General features: G+C 32.9%; 4 protein-coding genes across 4 annotated transcripts; 3 read left to right on the forward strand and 1 right to left on the reverse strand.

Moving 5' to 3' along the window:
- The first annotated feature begins 3,570 nt into the window (after positions 1-3,570).
- On the forward strand, positions 3,571-3,912 carry Tsp_05961 (hypothetical protein). The gene has a single exon (XM_003380210.1). It carries the CDS (start codon positions 3,571-3,573, stop codon positions 3,910-3,912), a length of 342 nt encoding a protein of 113 aa, XP_003380258.1.
- Positions 3,913-5,101: 1,189 nt separating this feature from the next.
- Tsp_05960 (Pre-mRNA branch site protein p14) lies at positions 5,102-5,774 on the forward strand. Its single transcript, XM_003380211.1, has 4 exons — positions 5,102-5,125; positions 5,299-5,417; positions 5,478-5,616; positions 5,676-5,774. The coding sequence occupies exons 1-4, from the start codon at positions 5,102-5,104 to the stop codon at positions 5,772-5,774; spliced, it is 381 nt and encodes a 126-aa protein (XP_003380259.1).
- Positions 5,775-5,869: 95 nt separating this feature from the next.
- Tsp_05959 (putative chitin binding Peritrophin-A domain protein) lies at positions 5,870-11,984 on the forward strand. The gene is made up of 8 exons (XM_003380212.1): positions 5,870-5,904; positions 7,003-7,964; positions 8,026-8,205; positions 8,497-9,510; positions 9,568-9,729; positions 10,021-10,893; positions 10,947-11,141; positions 11,554-11,984. Exons 1-8 carry the CDS (start codon positions 5,870-5,872, stop codon positions 11,982-11,984), a joined length of 3,852 nt encoding a protein of 1,283 aa, XP_003380260.1.
- Positions 11,985-12,884: 900 nt separating this feature from the next.
- Positions 12,885-14,359, reverse strand: Tsp_05958 (putative WH2 motif protein). Its single transcript, XM_003380213.1, has 2 exons — positions 13,399-14,359; positions 12,885-13,207 (listed from the first exon to the last, which is right to left on the reverse strand). Exons 1-2 carry the CDS (start codon positions 14,357-14,359, stop codon positions 12,885-12,887), a joined length of 1,284 nt encoding a protein of 427 aa, XP_003380261.1.
- Between the last annotated feature and the right edge of the window lie 4,127 nt (positions 14,360-18,486).

An 18,486-nucleotide genomic window follows, 5' to 3' on the forward strand; every position in this document is an offset into this window, starting at 1 on the left:
AGTGCGGTTTATTTTTAATTAAATACGCCGATTATTAATCATGCTTTGTGATTTGACATCTAACGTCCGGTCTGGCATCGTGTGCTCCTACTCTCTTTCTCTTTCTCATACATCAGTGTGGCAAAACTGGGCAATCGTCTATAAAAACCAACACGTCAGCTGAGCTTGACAAAACCAACATGCCCAGTCGGATAACAAGTCTACTGATCTGTCTGTCCACTTGACAATAAACAAATATATATCATCATCCATCATCCTTCTTCACTCACCGTTTATTTCTACATTTCAGCCATTCTTCACACACACACAACACACATATCTGTCCATCTATCTGTCTGTCTGTTTATACTTCAAACTTTTAGCTTTGAAAAAATTACGTTTGATATAAAATATTTGTTTGATTGTTTATTATTTAAAAATTGCTTGCAAAATTGTTTGCTCGCCATTTCTTTTTGAAAGCAGCAACAGTCAGCTATGAGTCATGTGAAAAAACAAAGCACACACTCTTGATGACTCACAACTTGGAAAAAAGCTTTGGTGTTGTTGTTTTGGTGAAAGCTTCTGCATTTGACATGTTAATTTGCACATCACTCATTTGCAAAAATATTTTCTCTCATTAATATATATAATCCGTCGTTCAATTTGTACTAGATGAAGCAGCAAATTGCTGGAGGAAGAATTTTTCAATTAGGTATGTATGGCTTGTCAAAAATCAACCCCACTAATGCTGATTTGCTAATTTCCATTCAATTATTAGCATTCTCTCATGGCACGATACCGATAAAATGCAAATTAAAAATTGTTCAATGCAAATTTTAACCGATGCTCACACAAATGGTGAAATGAAATGTTTGAAATGCTCACACAGTAGAATTACAAATTTGTTGCCGGTTACTTGCTTATACAATGGATAGTTTGTGAAGGAAAAAAATTAATCGGTTCTCTTGTAAACATACGGTGAGTGAATTCTTCTTCTCAAGTGTCAGGTATATAATGATTTCTTAAAATTACAAGGGACATTTTTATTTGCATTGGCATCAGGTATGAATTATCCTTGCATTAATTTAACCTTTGTGTAAATATGATTACGAACTGCAAACGATGAACACCAAGATCGCAAGCATGTTCAGAAAGTTATTAGGCGTTGCTCGCCGCTGTACAACATCAGTTTTTCAAAATATTATTTCCGCTTTTGCTTTTCTATTTAAGCAAAATACAATCAAGTGGACATAATGTCAAGCATAATAATCGCTGCTTGCCATCGGTGTTTATCTTGCTTCAAAGTATTAGTATTCATTGCATCTTCGTCACATTATGATACAGCTTAAGCAGTATTAACTCCGTTTGCTTATTTTTCCATTGTCTAAAGTTGCACTGGTTTCACATTTGTTACACAGAAAGATTTGAAATGTAAATTTTCTTTCTTTTACAGAATTAGATTTTACTAAAACTGCGCAATTCTGAAACAACCATTTCTCGCATTGTATGCATGCAAATTTACGCACATTAACGTTTGTTGCTCGATGCAAAGGTGGATGGAGTGTAAAATGGTGACATGGATTTGGTGTAAAAATGTAAAATTGATAAATAATAAGCCTTTGAAAATAATAAATAAAAAGTGAGCAAATTTTCTTGATCGGATTCGATTTTCGTTCGAAAACAATGGAAGAAGAAAAGGAAGCAGCAACGCACGTGAGATTCAAATGATACAATGTGAGAGAATTGGAAAATCTTTCCAGCTTGGAGCGAGCATATTTGTATCATTTTATTTATTAGTAGGTTAATGTTGAACTGACAGCCTGTATTAAATTTTTGCTCGTTTTAATTTGTAAAAATTGAATATATCGTTCAAAATGAAAAATGTACAAAATCAGCTTTTCCTTCAAATGTACAATTGACGGTGACGTAGTCGCAATGTCTAGACTCCAATCAGTGCACAGGCACAGCCTGGGGCTGCGGCAATTCATAAACAGCCCAGACTGAAAAACATACAGAGGTCAGTTGAACTGGCTTCGCAGGTTTTGGTCAGCTAAATTTAGACACCTCTAAAACTTTCCCAGATCTACAGGAAGATAGAGCTTGACATTTCCATTAATCAGTGACCGTCTTGCTCATTTTACTCCAAATGCAAAGTGATATTCCAAACGAAAAGAAGATTTAAAAGGAAAACGCAGAAAAATGCAAAATGGAATTTAAAAAAAAAATCTTTTGCCTCCCAAGTTGTTGGTGCATCTCAGCTAACCGCTTTTGTGTATGTGTATCTTTTTCTCTTGAAGAAAGCAGCAGCTGCTCCATGTCAACTGGACATCATGCATACACACGAAGGTGAAAGCAACAACTTATGATAATCGTATAGCCTCAGAACACGACAACTGCTGGTTGCATCTTCAAGGGTCTTTTCAATTCTTGTGAAGCACGAACAACTGGGCTTGCGTGGCTCAAATTGTCTTACTCCAATCCTCACCAAATCACTAATTTTCCACTGCTAACGTGATCAAACAGATAGATGGATGATTTGCAAGACAACAAACAACAAGTCCCACTCTAAGCTGGCGTCGCGTTCAATTAAGAGCAGGGATTTTTTATTTACACCATTTATAAATAAAAATATTCTTCACCTTATTGAAAAGTCGAAAAGATTATCAACTGATCACTGTTGAAGTGTCTGTCCATCTTATCTGTTTGTATAGAGCAAAACATTATCGACATAATATTGCTATGCTAACTGAATAAATTAAGAAATTTGCATGCTATTGTTAATAATGTCAAATTTTAATCGAAACATCAATGCTAGTATCAGTGGAAAAGTAGCGAGCGCATCACGCATCGTTGTATTTTGTCCATTGGTATTCAAACAAAAATACGCATTGTTTTTATTTCAATTTATAACAGCAGTTATATTTAAATTTCGAGTGAAAAATCTACAGTACTTTGATGGTAAATTCTTGCATCGTTTGTTCATTGGTTTATTGTTTGTTTAAGCAATGTTTAATTTGAGCTTCTCATCAACAGTTTCAGAAATTCGAATTATGTATTTAAAAAATCATTTTAAACATCAGAGTATAAGAAGAATTGAATTTTGGTCATTATTGTATTTTTGATTAATGACAAAAGCAAGCTTTGTGCTTTTAGCCAAAACTTAAGAACAAAGGAGAGCTTAGAGAATAGGAGTTGCGCTTTTGAACTTCATTTTACTTAATAATAAGTCGTTTCATTCGTTTGCCATAGTAGGCTTTGTTACAAAAGATAAAATGCTTCTAAAATTACAAATCGTTCAACTCTAATTCTAAATTACATAATAGTCTATTATGTGATCAATAATAAAGTTTTTCTTCACAATACATAAAACAATACTACTGCTGATGTTAGCAAAAACATTATTAAATAATAATAGGGGTAGATTTAATAAAAAATAAATAATGTTTCAACAAAAGTAAAACATTATATACATATATTGTTTATTTTTCACTACGTGGCTGATGTTGATCGTGGAGGTAGCGTTGTAAAATGTTGTTAGCTTAAATTATATTCATCGTGCAGATCGACTTTTCCTGATCGGCTTATTAATTTATGCAACACAGTTGCATCGTCAATGCCAAACACTTTCAAGCTGACCCGTTTGGGCAAGCGGATAATAGCTTCTCGGAAGAATTGAAAATTAGCCGCTTTGAAAGGTGCGACAGTGAAGTTGTAGGTAGAAATTATTTAACGCGCCCTAATAGCGTTTGCATGGACAAACCACTCCTGGGCCAGTGTTGGATCAATACAGAGTTTGGCGGACAAAGTGCAGAAGCTGATCAAATTCATGTCCGCCTCAATCCATTGTGCCTCACTGGACACCTGCTTGTTGGAAGGCAAAAACAAATTGGCCGACGTGACCACCGTTGTTCGGGTCGCTGCCCAAAAGCTTGATATACATTTGAATTATTAAGTCAGAGGGAGAAAGCAGAGACTGACTGACTGTAATCTGCCAAATCGTAGATTCACCATGCGTCATGTCATTAAAGTCAACAAGCTTCGTTAACTAGCCCCAGTTACACGTACGTTATGCTAAATGCATAGCTAATCTGGTGAAGAATTAAATCAAAATGAAATATTTTAAAATGCAAAGTTCTGGCAACCACGCCTTCCACTATAATGCAACTTGAAATTTAATAAAAGCCGAGCACTTTAAATGGGAAATATCAACTTTTAATTCTTTTAATTGACGTGATATTTTTACAAATTGGATTTAGAAGATTTGATGAGTCACATTAAATTGAAAAACAAATATAAAATTCAACGGATTCTTTTTAGCATATTTTATCGTGAATTTTAAACTCATCTTCTCTCCTTGAATTCGGGCTAAATTTCAGGTTTTTGTCTGCTAATCTGATAAGATTTAATTAAATACAGCAATTCTATTTAATATTATTTAATTTAATTTAATTCGCTTCAACTTTTTTATACTCAATATTAAAAAAAGATTTAGCTATTTCATTCCAAAATGATTTCTTTAATCCTTTCCTATTTCACATTTATATTTTTCAGGCGTTATTAATGGACTTCAAACTGCTTTTTATAATTTTTATTTTTTTTCACTGATGAATTTCAAAATGACCACCTGTTGTGTGGCAAATCGTGGTGTTTAAAAAAATTTTAAATCTATTTTTCAATAATAATTTTTCATTTCATTCACACATTATAATTTTCATAATAATTTTTGTATTATAATTACCTGAAATTTATTTTATACATTTCTTCATTAAAATAAATTTGAAACATATTTTAAATGCTTTCTAGAAAATGCAACATTAATACCTGACTTATCCTATACTACAGTAAACTTATCAGAAAATTGCTAATACGATTTTTTATTTTGTTTTTTAAATTACTGATCTAGTTTAGCTACATTTTTATTTATTACCTACAAAAATATTTTTTATATAAATAGTAGATTAGTGTATTTGTCATTTAGAACGTTCATAAATTATCTTTTTAGAACAAATTGTATTTTGCCTATTTTATCTGTATGTAGTGTTCTTTTTAAGCAGTATATTTTATCAAGATTGACAGCTTATGTTCATTTCTTTTTCTTTTTTCAGTTTGTAGAAAAGCAGCCATGGCGATGGGAAGAAAAGCAAATGTATGTATTGTCTAAAGTTTTACTGTCTGTTAATTTTGCATTTTGAAAGTAATTTTGTATATTTTAAAAAATTACTTTAGTTTCCTTTAGTAATAAATAAGTAAATATTTATACGTTTAATATAAATATAAATTAATGCGATGTAATAAATTAAAAGCTACAATGATTTTTAGGTGCGGCTTCCGCCGGAAGTGAACCGCATATTGTACGTTAAAAATTTACCCTACAAAATTACCGGAGAAGAAATGTATGATATCTTTGGAAAATACGGAGCAATTCGACAGATAAGAGTGTATTTTGCTTATTAACAGATTGTTTAAATCGTTCCACGAGATTGCATTCTTCTTTTTAGTGGAAATACACCAGAAACCCGTGGCACAGCGTTTGTTGTTTACGAAGATATTTTTGATGCAAAAAATGCATGCGATCACTTGTCCGGATTCAATGTTTGTAATCGATATTTAGTAGTACTGTATTATCAAGCGAACAAAGTAAGTGATGACAATTTACCGTGAAAACATTTTAATAATAAGTATTGCTACTTTTTAAGGCATATTTACGAATGGATACTGAAAAATCTAAAAAAGAACTGGAACGTGTAAAAGCAAAATATGGCCTTGGTGGTGAATTAAAAAAAGATGAAACTTGATAATTGTGGCTTTATTTTTTTCATACATTTTTTTACAATTGTTATGCAAAATATATACTTTGTAATAATATTTGCATTGTTTTTCAGTTTGAGAAATGGTACATTGTAATAAAGCTTTGCTCACGTTTCAGTTAGTTGTTTTTCAATGATAATATTATTCGAATAGTCCAGTTCCGCAGTGCATGCAGGTCGGCAGTTTTATAATGATAATTTGCATAATGTGCCACTGAAAATGTCTGAAACTCTAGCAACTGTTTAATCTGCTAAGGATAACTGAATTTCGACCATTCAAAAGCAGTATGCAAAGTAATTTCGAATGTTTGTTGCGATACGTTGCTGCTATAGTAAAGTTATCGTCGGCTTTGATTCATTCAGTACAGCTGTATATATCAGTTTGTAATTACATTTTTGTTCAAATTATGTTTAAATGCTTGCAACTTGTTTGCTACTGGCGTATTGTTTGTGGGACATGTATAATTATACTAAATGTGATTTATGCAAATTTATTAGGAATAAGGTCAAATCGAATGAAGGTAAAGTTGCGAATTAAAGTGCGTACATTAAAAAATGTTTCACTAATCTTATTTTCAAAAACTTAATTTTAAACATCTGTTTTTTGTATTAGGAATTATATAGTTGAAATAATATTTTTGATAAAATTTTGGAAAGTATCAAAATAAGGTGCTATCGACCTGAATAAGAATGTCGTTGTTAGCTGTTTGCATAAACGTGATCATTTCCATTGCAATCTTAAATATCTCTCGGCTAATTTAATTACTCCACACTAAACAGCGTCACTGTGGCAATTGATACTCATTTAGCTATATGAAAAGCAGCACTTTTCATTGCTTTTAAACTAATCGATCATGGAACTGCGGCAAGACTGGTCATTTGGCATTATACACATAGCAGTACTTTTCGTTGTCACCGTTAATTCCGGTAATTTTTCCCTCTTCCCGTTTCTTCTAATTTTAAATTTGAATTTGATTTGTTAATTTAAAAATTTTTTAAAGTTGAAACAGAGTTTCTTCGAAAAGTAAATTTTATAGAAAAGTGAATTTTATTTCAACTTTATCTTATTATTTTATTTTTGATTTGTTTTATTATTAAACAAAATGAACAGAAAATGTTATTTATTTAAATTGGACACTGTCTTTTTTTTCAAAAATTTAGGTCATACTTTACTTTTTTTTTATTTTGATTGTTAAGTTGAATTTTCATATGGTAGTTTTTGTAACAGTAATCAGTTTTACAAATATTCGGCGTCTTATCGAGTTGGTTTTGTAGAATTCAACTGCAGTTCCCTTTCTTCTGGTAATTTTGCCGACTTGAACGAAGTTTGCTGTGCATATTATTACACTTGTAATAATGGAGAAGCGAAAAGAACATTATGCCCTGATGGACTTTATTACGACAAGAAGAGCAAGACTTGTAAAGATAAAGAAGAAATTGCCGAATGCAATTTATGTTATTTGAATAAAAATGAAAATGTCCCATTGTCGGCTTGCAGCAGTGAGTACATATTTTGCCACAGTACAATTCCAATTCGACAATGGTGTTTTGCCAACGAAGTATTCGATATCCGTACACGACAGTGCACCAGTCGTGATAGAGCTTCAGGTTGTTTGTCAAATGAATTTCAATTTAAAAATGTCCACGGACTGGACAATCTTTGTTCTGAATATGATCGTCAATTTAAGCAGGTGAAGGAGATTCAATCTTGTCTGCCTTTCTTTATTGAATGTTCTCATGATAACGTCCGAATTATGCAATGCAGAGAATCTGGAACTGTTTTTGACGACTTTTATAAAACTTGTATTCCAAAAGATTTGTCATTCACTTGCTTTGGATTAGATGCAGAAGTGAATCTTCTGAATAGCAAAGAGGAAAAATCTGGTTGTTCTGAAAAAATGTTTAAAAGGAAAAGGCGAATGATTTTGAAATCGGATTATGCAGTGCATCCGTTGTACGGCTCCATTTTAAAGAAAACAAATAATTCGCAAACGATTTCCATCCATCCAAACGGAGCATTGGAAGATTTTGACTTAACCAAGGCAGTTGTTAATGATAACGAAAGAGATCGTTTGAAAAAAGGCATTTTATTTGGAAATGAAAATTCCCGTCCATATTTTGATACTGATAATCTACATTTTCCTTCGTTTCAATCATTTAACGACAAAGCGGGCGATAGTAAGTACTTTGTGAAAAAATGTTTTTCGGTTAATGATTTTTTATTCATTTTTCATTTTAGCGTTGTCCAATACTGACAACAATGTACGGAAATTGGGCTATCTGAAAAATTTACAACAAAAAAATGGTTATCGTTTTGTGCCGTCAAATTTTGATGATGATATATTTTCTGCTGATTTGCACGCAAAAATGGCTAACGCAGATTTAGCTGATGCACAGTTTCCATCACGCTCTCAACTTGGTAAGTAAATAGCTTCAGCTAAATACGGTTGTTTGTTTTGTTTGATATCACCAAGTGTAGTTTAGTTTATAAGGTGTAGTCTGTTAAATGCTTTAAGTTATTACTCTTCATTTTGTATTTTTGTTACCGTTATTCTGATTTGCAAGTACATTGCTATACAATGTATTGCAGCAGATTGCGAGTATTGTATTGTAGATTTTATTTTCAATAATTTCTCTTCTTCATCAATTGAAAGATGCATTAGAAATTAAATGAAAATTTTCATTTAGCTTGAAATATTTTTAATTTCAGGTAATGACTGGGATAACAAAGACATTTTAGTAGCACCAAAGACAGATGTGAATGAAATTTGTGAAATGATTCGCAAAAGTTGCGAAAGTGAACAACCGGATTCATCCGGATATGGTAATTCTTTGACGGATGAAACAAATGACAAAAGAAGAGAAAAATGCAATGTTGAAGTGACTAAATGCCTGCAGAGTTTGAAATCAGACAATTCGACACTCTTTCAGCAGTATCATTTTCCATTTAGAAAGCTGTTGAACAAGCTTTGCAAAAATGGAGACGTGAAATTTGCTGTAGCGCCCTGCAGCCGTTTTTACGTTCACTGCATTGAAGGTGCATATGGGCTTAAATCTTGTTTGGAAAATACGTCTTACAACGCACAAGCTGGTCAATGCATGCCATGTACAGTTTCTACTGGTTCTGCTACTGTTGTTACAATGCCTGAAATGATTAAATGCGCGGGAAATTTTGAAATATTGAAAGATGGTCTTTACGAAGAACGCGCCTGCGATCACAAAACTGAACACAGTTCTAGAAAAGTATTCGGCCAAAGTTGCGTATGCCAGTCCGGCTATTTGCGATTGACATCTGAATCTGGAAGTTTATGCGTATCTGAAAATTATTGCCGAATGCACAAAGTGGCAATGACTGAAAATAGATTTTGCTCAGGCCGTAAAGCTGATTTTTCTTCTCTTGTTGATTGCAACGAAGTCTATTATCGATGTCAGAGAAATAGAACAAACTTTTTTTTTTGCAATCAAGGGCAAGTCTTTGACTTAGCTAAAGGCAGATGCGTAATGCGACAGTTGTGTTCACGCAAAATGAAGCCAATTTTGACGCATTTGAACGATTTGTGCATCGGAAGGAAAGATGGTGCTTATTCACTGATCACAAATCTCAGCTATCCGACATTCTACATTTGTACTTATGAAATGATTGTGTTTTCTTCCTGTGAAAGAGGCAGCTTATTTGATTGGTCGAGGAAAATTTGTTTGCCCATGAAAACCCAAGATTGCACAGGTATGTTCAATTTATTGCTAATTTATGAAGAAATTAATGTTTTCTTCAATTAACCAGATGGTATTCAACCGAAAGGACATTTCGAAGCTGGTTACAGTATATGCTGGGGTGGAATGATATATGAAACTGCTTGCTCTGATGGAATGGTTTTGAAAGAGGTTATTGATCATGGAAAAATTGGCTATGTATGCGTAGAAAAAAAAGATTTTTTGAATCAAGGTGAGAATTTTGTATTTCATGTTTTTGCATAAATAAGCTTAAAAATTAATATTATTATAAAGTTTTAAGCGTTCATTGCTGCTATTCTATGCAGAATATGAATGGTCTATAATTTTATAATCCGTAGATATACATTAGCATATTTTTTAGTAGTTATTTGCAAAATTAGTTTCGTATAAAAATAATAAGACTGAGCACACTTGGAATTGTAACTTTTTCGTTTGTTACATCAATCCAAGAAATATTATATTTATTCGAAAACATATAGTAAAGTTTGCTCACCTATTTTAGGCTATCCTAGAAGCTGCTATGGAAAAAGTGACGGATTTTATTTAAATCTAACCAGTGAAACATATTTTTTTTGTGCGAATCATTTTGCGACTTATTTGAATGGGGAAAATAATTTTTCCTTTGATTGCACCGAATCAAAATCTTCCGCTGATAACGAAAGCATCAGCTGTGAAATATCGTACAAATTGACCAATTTGACATCCTTTATAAAACGTCTCAAGGCAGAACAGAGCCAGTCGTTCGAAGTGGCGCCCTGTGAAGCAAATTACCTTACGAAAAAGAATTCCGCTATGATATTGGAAAAATGTGCTGCTGGTGAAGTTTTTGTAAGCTTATTTCAGCGATGCATGAAAATGAGCACAGATGGCAGGTGTACGAGACGTATACTTTGCAATGGCAAAGTGGATGCGATTTATCCAATATTGCCATGCCACGCCAAATATTATGTATGTTTTGGTGGTTATCGTTATGAAGAAATCTGTCCGCCGGGAAAAGTGTTCAGTATGCACCATCAGTCGTGCGTTGCTTTTCTCAACGACCCGAGTTGTCATTGGAATTCTAGCTCACTGTTGCTACCAGCTAAGCATTGCAGTGAATTTGGAAATTGCCAGCCAGTCTATCAGAATTGCATTATTGAAGGTCAGATAATGAATATTACTTGCGGTGGTGGAAATGTATACGATATCAGCTTAAAACAATGCGTGCGAAAGACGCATTGCTCCATGGAAAGCTACACTACTACTACGGCCTCATCCTTGTTATCTGCTGATACTTCTCATGCAAGTATAAGCCCGCTGGTGGTGGGTAGTACTGTGGATTTTGAAACGTCTCCTGTTGTTGATTCCACGGAATCGGATGATGTTGCAAAAAGTTGTAAGTTTGAAAATTTGACAAATTGCTCGCATTAGCTGTTGTGTCGTGTTCAGTTGTGATAACGGATGCTTGCAAGAACAAACTGAATGGCAGTTATCCTATCAAAGGCAATTGCAAGCAGTTTCTGTCCTGTAGCAATGAAATTTCGTACGTGATGGAATGTCCAGCAAACACTGTTTATAACGCCAAAATCGCTAATTGTGGTCATCCGGAAGATGTACCAGACTGCCAAAGCTACATCGTAAATGGTAAGTTTCACTTTTGAATTTGATGATGAAATAATTTGGAAATTGTTTAATTAGACCGTAAAATTGAGACACTTTATTTGTCCCATTAGCGTAATAACAGACAGAGAGGTAGCATGCCGCGACGCAGCAAGCTTAAGTTTAACAAGTGTGCAAAATAAGTGCAGCGTGTTTGTCGGTTGGTTTATTTGCAGTTTTTGTTTTCAATGGTTAATTATCATACTTATGAACGTGAACAACAAAAAGCAGTGTTTTCTTTTTTTTGTATGTTTGTGTTTATTGGTTTATGGAAAATTATTCTTCCGGAAGTGTAGTAAACGGCAGTAGCTTTTTTTACTAGTCATCTTTGAAAACTAGTCAATGCAAAATGTGATTATTATGCAAAGTATGAAATGAATTGCTTTATTTTATCCAGAAAAATTAACACGCGATGTTAGTCGAGCAGCATCTTGGATGAAAACATTTTGCGCCGACAAGGCGGATGGTTATTACAGGCATTTTAACCGATGCGATCAATTCATCCAATGCTTGAAACGTCGGAAAATAATACTATCCTGTACAAAAGGGCTTGTTTTCAATCCGACGATGAAAGTCTGTGATTTGCCAAGAAGAGTGCCTGAGTGCAATATTATTCTCAATAATTTGGTTGAAAAAGAATCTACACCAGATGATTATTGTAAAGGAATCGAGCATGGAGCTTTTACAAAAGATCCAAACAATTGCGGTCGTTTCTACCGATGTGTGCATGGTAAAGCACATCGCTTCGACTGTCCACCGAATCTTGTCTTCAATCCCAAATTGAACACTTGTGATTGGCTATCAAATGTTTCAGGCTGCGCTGTCTAACATTCTTGCAATCGTTATTTTAAAAGCAGCACTGGGTCAACCCTTTCATTTTTGAGCATTTCTACTCCTTAGTCGTTATTTAGCTTATTTATTTATTGTTCGTCAAGCTTTATTAACTTTTTCCGGTTGTTTTCATTCTTTTCAACTAGTAATAAACTAAATTCTCAGTGATTATATTACATTTCAAAAATGATGATGGTTATGCGGAAACGTTTTTGTCTGATGTCTGGCTAATTCATTTTCATCAGGTTCTTCGTTGAAATTTCTTGAAGTGAAAGAAATAAAATCATAATATATATATATATATATATATATAGCAGTCAACATTTGAAACAAGTATGCATATTGGAAGCTTGTTCTATGGTTTAGGGAAATAGCATGTCAACGCCCACAAAAAATATTACCCCTCTCCTATTTTAATTGAACGATATCATTCATCTTTCGGCTGTATTCTGTTTGGCATTGGGATTGTTGAGGGTATTAGCGACAAATTGCTAATTGAACATTTCCTTTATTTGTTCTGATTGTTTGCAATTTCTTCTCATTATTGCAGTTAACATTTATTACTATTGCTTTTAACATTTCAGTTAATTAGTAAATCGTTCACTGTGCTTGAATGATTATCAGATAAAGCAAGCAGTTTTATAGCACAATCAATACAATGTAAGCACGGGAAAACGCATTGGTTTTTTGTCGTTGATTATTATTATTATTATATTCATTCCTGTTACTGCACAGTGTAATAAATCAAAGTTTTGATAAACACGGCAACTGTTCGCAAGTCATTTCTAGCAAGCAGGCAAGCTAGAGAACTTACCAAGCACAGCATAATATATCACTGTAAATTCTAAAAGAAGCGGTGTATTTTTTTAAAAAAAAGGACACATATGCATGCAGCTTTTAAGTAATTAAACGAGGATGCACTTTCAGAAATGTGCCATTAGGATTGTTGATATCAATTTCGAATCGAATTTGTCGAAATGAATCCAACGTTGAATTGTTCTGCGTGTTCGGTTCAGCCAATGTAATATTCAACTGTGCTGATCGCTTTGTTGCCTCAGATTCTTTGAGTACTTTTTTTCCATTGCTGCTATTTTCTCTTTGCTCTTCAGCTTCTTCTTCTTTTTCTGATAACAAATTCCGAAAGGCAGGTTTTGTGAAAGTTGCTTGGTTAGCAACTTCAGCGAAACAAGGCGAATGTCGTGAAATTGTACAGTTCATGTCTAAAATTTAACAGTTTCTCAAATCAGAAAAATTTCGAAAATTAAACCATTTTCACACCGACTAAATAGAATAATGCTCATTTATGGAACTTTATGACTTTACAGTAAGCTCATTAGGGTAAAATGAAAATTAAGTAGACATTTTTTAAATAGAACTTTGAAAAATGGAAACATTTTAAAAATCCACTTACTGTCTGTAGATTGTTGATGGAGCGTTTTTTCATATTTTAAAGCCATCCGACTCACTGCTCCACTGCTGCTGCTATTATCGTTGCTGTTGTTTTCAATTTTGCTTTTATCAGTTTCATTTTGAATGAATATTTTGCTCTTGGGATGGTTGATGTTCAAAAATGCCGTTGAACGGTTTCCACCTAAAATACTAGTAGTGGAAGACGACGTAGATGAAGTTGAAGAACTGCATTCAGTTTCATGAATCGAATCTTTCGCTTTTACATTCTCCACAAAGTTGAAATTTGTTCCATTCGAGAATGTGTTTTGAGGAAATTGATTCGAATCTCCAGTAGAGTCAGAGTTGATGGAAATTTCAGGATGCGCATCATCATTTTCAAGATGATTGCCGTTCATTTGATCAGAGGGGAAAATTTTATTCACTGGAGTGTAGCACGACTTTGGTGGGAGGCATCCATTTCTGTGAATCCAACTTCGTGGTACTGAGTTTGTTAACAAGAAATTATTGTGATTTTTATAATTGTTTTTCACATCTTGGGCTAATTTTTTCGCGGCTGCTACTTTAATTGCCTGAGTAAGTAATTCCACTGGCTTCACGATCTTCTCTTCAGCTTTTGCATGTTCAACTTTGGCAGAATTGTGGGACTTTTTACCATTGCTGTTGTCAATATGCCGTAATGTTACACCTTTGCGAATTTCTTCTAACAATGCGTCACGGTTGACGGTTGACTGGCCAATGTGGCCATTTGTTGACGTCGAATTATTGTTGTTGTTGTTGCTGTTGTTAGCATTTTTCCACTGAGAAAATGAAGGAGCAGGCGGAGTTGAATAAGTAGAGATGGACAGTGGACGAAAAGTTTCATTTTCAGCTTGAATGACCGGACTGCTTTTGTCGACAGTTTTCACCTTTCGCAGAGTAATTCCACTTCGAATCTGTGCTAGCAGAGCTTCTTTGTCAGCCATCGGTCTTAAAAGTGATAAAAAGGTTTTTTTTAAAGTTTGCAAAGTTGACGTTTGCACCAATTTCGAAATTATTCTATTTTGCAAAATTATTTTATTGCCGTCCGTCTACAAGGACAACTAGCAATCAAACGGAAACTGCTGTTTACTTGAGAAATGGGCATAGGATGACCCTCGAATGACCCTTTTCATCAGTGCTTTCTAGACGACAACTAAGTTCCAAGCATAGTACGATGGCAGTTTATCGACTGTTGAGTAATGTGATCTTTTGAATCATTTCGCGTTTGACGTTGGCCTTGCAATTCGGATGACTCATTTTTCAGAAAAATGACTCATCGTTCATTCAAATAAAAATAACAACAACAGTAATAATAATAATAATAATGCTAATAAAATACCACATGAGAAAGGGTGGAAGTTTTTTTAATTTCATTTAGAAAAATGTTATATTTGAAAATTAAAATTTATCTTTCTTATTATTAAAAAAAATCAGCTTTGAGTTTATTTGTGAAAAAGCATACTTTTCGAAAAATTGAAATGGAATAGGCTTTTTTTGGCAAATGTCAGTCAATTTCAGATGCAACTTACAGGAAATAAGTTAAGTTGACAGTTTCAGTGGATTATGTAATGAATGCTTGCAGAATTTCCGGCTTGACAACAAAACGTAATGGCAAAGAATGATAATAACAGAGTTGAATTGGAATTTACAATAGTTGAATATCCTTAATTGTAGTCTCTTCTTCATGTCAAAGCAATATAGTCGTTACATGTGACACACATGCTCATTGTTATTAGAACCAGAATAGCCTTTTGAAGCCAATTTTACATTTGAAAATCTCGTTTTTATATTCACTTAAAGTGTTTACAAGAAGTTCGTTTATAACTAGAAATGACAGTGCACTTTCTAATTCGATGCGAACTGTATTTAAAAATAAGGCTTCTACTGGTAAATTGTCCAAGAAAAAGCATTTTTAATCTGCAGAATGACTTCCAGCTCACTCAGTTGTAAATTTACACCAGTAACGTTGCAAATACATGTACAAATTACACTATAATTAGCAAAATAATAAAATCGGCAACAATAATAATAGTACTAAGTAAGATCCAGGTAAAAATCAAGCGGTATCAATCTATATTTGCACGAGTTAGCTTATTAGGTAGGAGTTTTTTTTGAAATTATTAATTTGACTTCATTAGGAGGACAAAAGGGAACAAAAAAGAAATATTTGAATTTAAGTACTTAAATATTTGAATGAGCTATGTATTATTATTTTCTGTTTTTAGCATTAAGAATCGATTAATAGGTGTAGGCTAATAAATCAAGCCGACGGAATCCTCCGTGTAGACAAGGGCAACGTTGTTGAAATAGTATAGGCTATCTATCTATCTGTTGTGCATTAAAACAGGAACAAACATCGCGTGCAGTGCGTGCTTTATTCTTACCCTGTTTGTTATGCTTATCCAGGGGATGCAATGAATGCAACAGTAGTCGACTTGAGTATGCAGTAACTGTGATGATGACTGATGAAGAAGCGGCAGTACAGCGTTCGACGATGCTAGTTGGTTCGTTTTAAGTTTTCTTTTCTAGAAAAAAAATAAATAAAAAAAACATGAGCATACAAATGAGTAATCTTTGCTTTCTTCGGTGATTGGCTGTCGGGGCAGTACAGTTGCTATTGACGATGCTTATTGTAAAAGAAAAAACAAACCTGCATTTCATGCAAGTCTGTAATTAGATGTTTACTAATTTCCGGTTGAATTGAATTACTTACAATGCAGTGTAGGAAAAAGTAAATTTAAGTTCTGAAATTGATTGGCAATAAAAATATACAACTTATTTTTTTTAAATCAAAGCTCCTTTGTCAGTAAAAAAAATAAGCAACAGTATTTTTGCTATTGTTGTTGTTGTTCAAAATATTTTAATATACAAACAATAACTGACTCACTATTAGTAAGCGGGTTGTTTGTTGTTCTGGCAGTGTTGAGCTGGACGGGCAGGAAAATTGACCAGCAGAAAGGGCTGCTTATTGTGCGCCTACTACAGGTCAAATAGACAAATATTTATAACTTCCGACTATCAGGGGCGTTGACGTTGAACAATTTGTGAAAGTTTTAATTTTTCAAAGATTTCCGTGATTGTGCTTACAATCGGTAGTTTTTGCATTTTTTTGCAAATATGAATATGAAATTTTTAAAGCAGAAAAAATTCTTCAGTTTTTCGATAATTTGTTGTTATAGAAGCAAAAAAGTTATAGTATCTTTATTTATTTATTTATATGGCAGCAATTTATACATGAAAATGAGAACTTTTCTTTTTCAAATTGAATTTTACAAGTTTGATCATTTGATGTAAGCAGCAAATAGCGCATTATTGAATTGGAAGCATTAAAAAAATACGTACAATGAACACGCGCTGTTGTAGTCACATGTCAAAGAAAGTAGTATCTTTTCAAAGCATGAATAGCAGGCGTAGTTTAGTTGAAAATTTTCACTAATTATTTTCATATTGTCACAGTGCGATAACAATGATGAGAAAATTTTTAATAAAAAAAATACATCGAACAATTGCAATTTTTACTTTGTACAAGCATGAAATTTTTCTTCAAATTCTTTTATGAAAATCTTGTTTAAACAAATCGAGCTGTTCTCAGCAGTTTACTCTAGAAGCTGCCTGTTTGTCCTTTTTGATATTTAGAATTGTAGGCCAATGACTTTGAATATTTTTTTCCAAAAAAAAACTGGCAACACAATCAGGCTAATCGTCGCGCTGGTGCAATTAACGCCTCATAATCGAATTTGAACATATATTATTTTGCGCTTGCAATGTGAGAATTTACATTTCAAAAAAATAATTGAAAAAATTTAATTTTCCAATATTGCTATTTTATGTTGTGTAAATGTTTTCTTTTCAGCCAAATTGAAGTAAATAAATGCAAAATTTACTTATGATTCAAAACTGCGAATAATAAATACACTGCACTTGGTTTGAAAATTGGTCTTGGGGATTTCATGTAAGCTTTCCATACACACACATACATACATGGAGTATTCTTGTTATTCGTTGTTTGTAGTTTTTTTCAAAGCAACTGACGCGCATTACATAATATCCATTTTTTTTGTACCGAGGGAATGATCCTAATAAACATATTCAGAGAATTAATCGGTAAGAAGTTGAAAAATTTGAATTTTAATTTTTTTTCTTATAAAATAAAAATTACGAAATCAATTTTGAAATGTGAAATTGAAAAAGAATATGCTGCTTTTTCTTTGTAAAAATTTTCCCAGTTCAATTTAGCATTTGACGGCACACAATCGAAGAGTCATTACGTATTGTCCTGACCGGCTGGAAATGTTCATTAACTATTCTGAGATGGAAAAATCTTTGTCCAAAGCAGGTTGGAAAAGGTTTTTGCAAACCTTTCATTTTCTCTTGTCCTACAAAAAAGTGAACAAAAGGAATAATTCTTGACTTGTTGCAATTGCTATATATATATATAATATCTTTCTTCTTTCCACACTTTATTCTATTTTAATATTCATGCTTTATGTTAATTTTTTTGTTATAAAATTCTTTTCTTTTCTTTTTAAATTTTAATTTCAACACCTTAACATTTTAATACAATGATTTTAAGGTCATTTTGAAATGTCTTTATTTACAAGGTGTGAAATTCGATTTATGAGCTTTCCATTATCCGCATACGTTTCATGCATACTCACTCAATCTGCTTGTCAATGTAAAATTCTTGTTTCTACCGTGAAACATCTACTACTCCATTTTATTTTGCATATTACTTTTTCATTTTTGAAATTGCTTCTTTTTCTAAATAGATGAAATGAAGCATTTATGTCATATTTAAAGTTTGCAAATTGAACAGAAAAATGCATTCGAACATAAATGCTCATTTCTACATTATTATCAAAGTATGTAATTTTGTTTTATTTAAAGGGAATTATTTTTTCTATGTAGTATATCCAGAAATTCATAGTTAATTCATTACTTATTTACTTATGCATTTAAATTCTGACTGATTATTAAAATCTGCTAATCGAACCAAACATATTAGAAATGGGCATAGGATGTGCTGTGATATGAATCATCATTTATTAGCTATAGATATGTATGGATTTTA

Source organism: Trichinella spiralis, assembly GCF_000181795.1.
Source record: "Trichinella spiralis strain ISS 195 chromosome Unknown Scfld2, whole genome shotgun sequence".
Taxonomy (NCBI): Eukaryota; Metazoa; Nematoda; class Enoplea; order Trichinellida; family Trichinellidae; genus Trichinella; species Trichinella spiralis.

What these genes read in the sequence shown, in the direction of transcription:
- Tsp_05960 (XM_003380211.1), top strand. Translation starts at nt 5,102, where the DNA reads ATGGCGATGGGAAGAAAAGCAAAT. An exon ending in CGATGGGAAGAAAAGCAAAT is followed by an intron (nt 5,126 to 5,298) that starts GTATGTATTGTC and finishes AATGATTTTTAG; the next exon opens with GTGCGGCTTCCGCCGGAAGT. An exon ending in TGTATTATCAAGCGAACAAA is followed by an intron (nt 5,617 to 5,675) that starts GTAAGTGATGAC and finishes CTACTTTTTAAG; the next exon opens with GCATATTTACGAATGGATAC.
- Tsp_05961 (XM_003380210.1), top strand. Translation starts at nt 3,571, where the DNA reads ATGCAACACAGTTGCATCGTCAATGCCAAACACTTTCAAGCTGACCCG.
- Tsp_05959 (XM_003380212.1), top strand. Translation starts at nt 5,870, where the DNA reads ATGGTACATTGTAATAAAGCTTTGCTCACGTTTCA. An exon ending in TCCATCACGCTCTCAACTTG is followed by an intron (nt 8,206 to 8,496) that starts GTAAGTAAATAG and finishes TTTTAATTTCAG; the next exon opens with GTAATGACTGGGATAACAAA. An exon ending in GAAAACCCAAGATTGCACAG is followed by an intron (nt 9,511 to 9,567) that starts GTATGTTCAATT and finishes TCAATTAACCAG; the next exon opens with ATGGTATTCAACCGAAAGGA.
- Tsp_05958 (XM_003380213.1), bottom strand. Translation starts at nt 14,359, where the DNA reads ATGGCTGACAAAGAAGCTCTGCTAGCACAGATTCGAAGTGGAATTACT. An exon ending in CCATCAACAATCTACAGACA is followed by an intron (nt 13,208 to 13,398) that starts GTAAGTGGATTT and finishes GTTAAATTTTAG; the next exon opens with ACATGAACTGTACAATTTCA.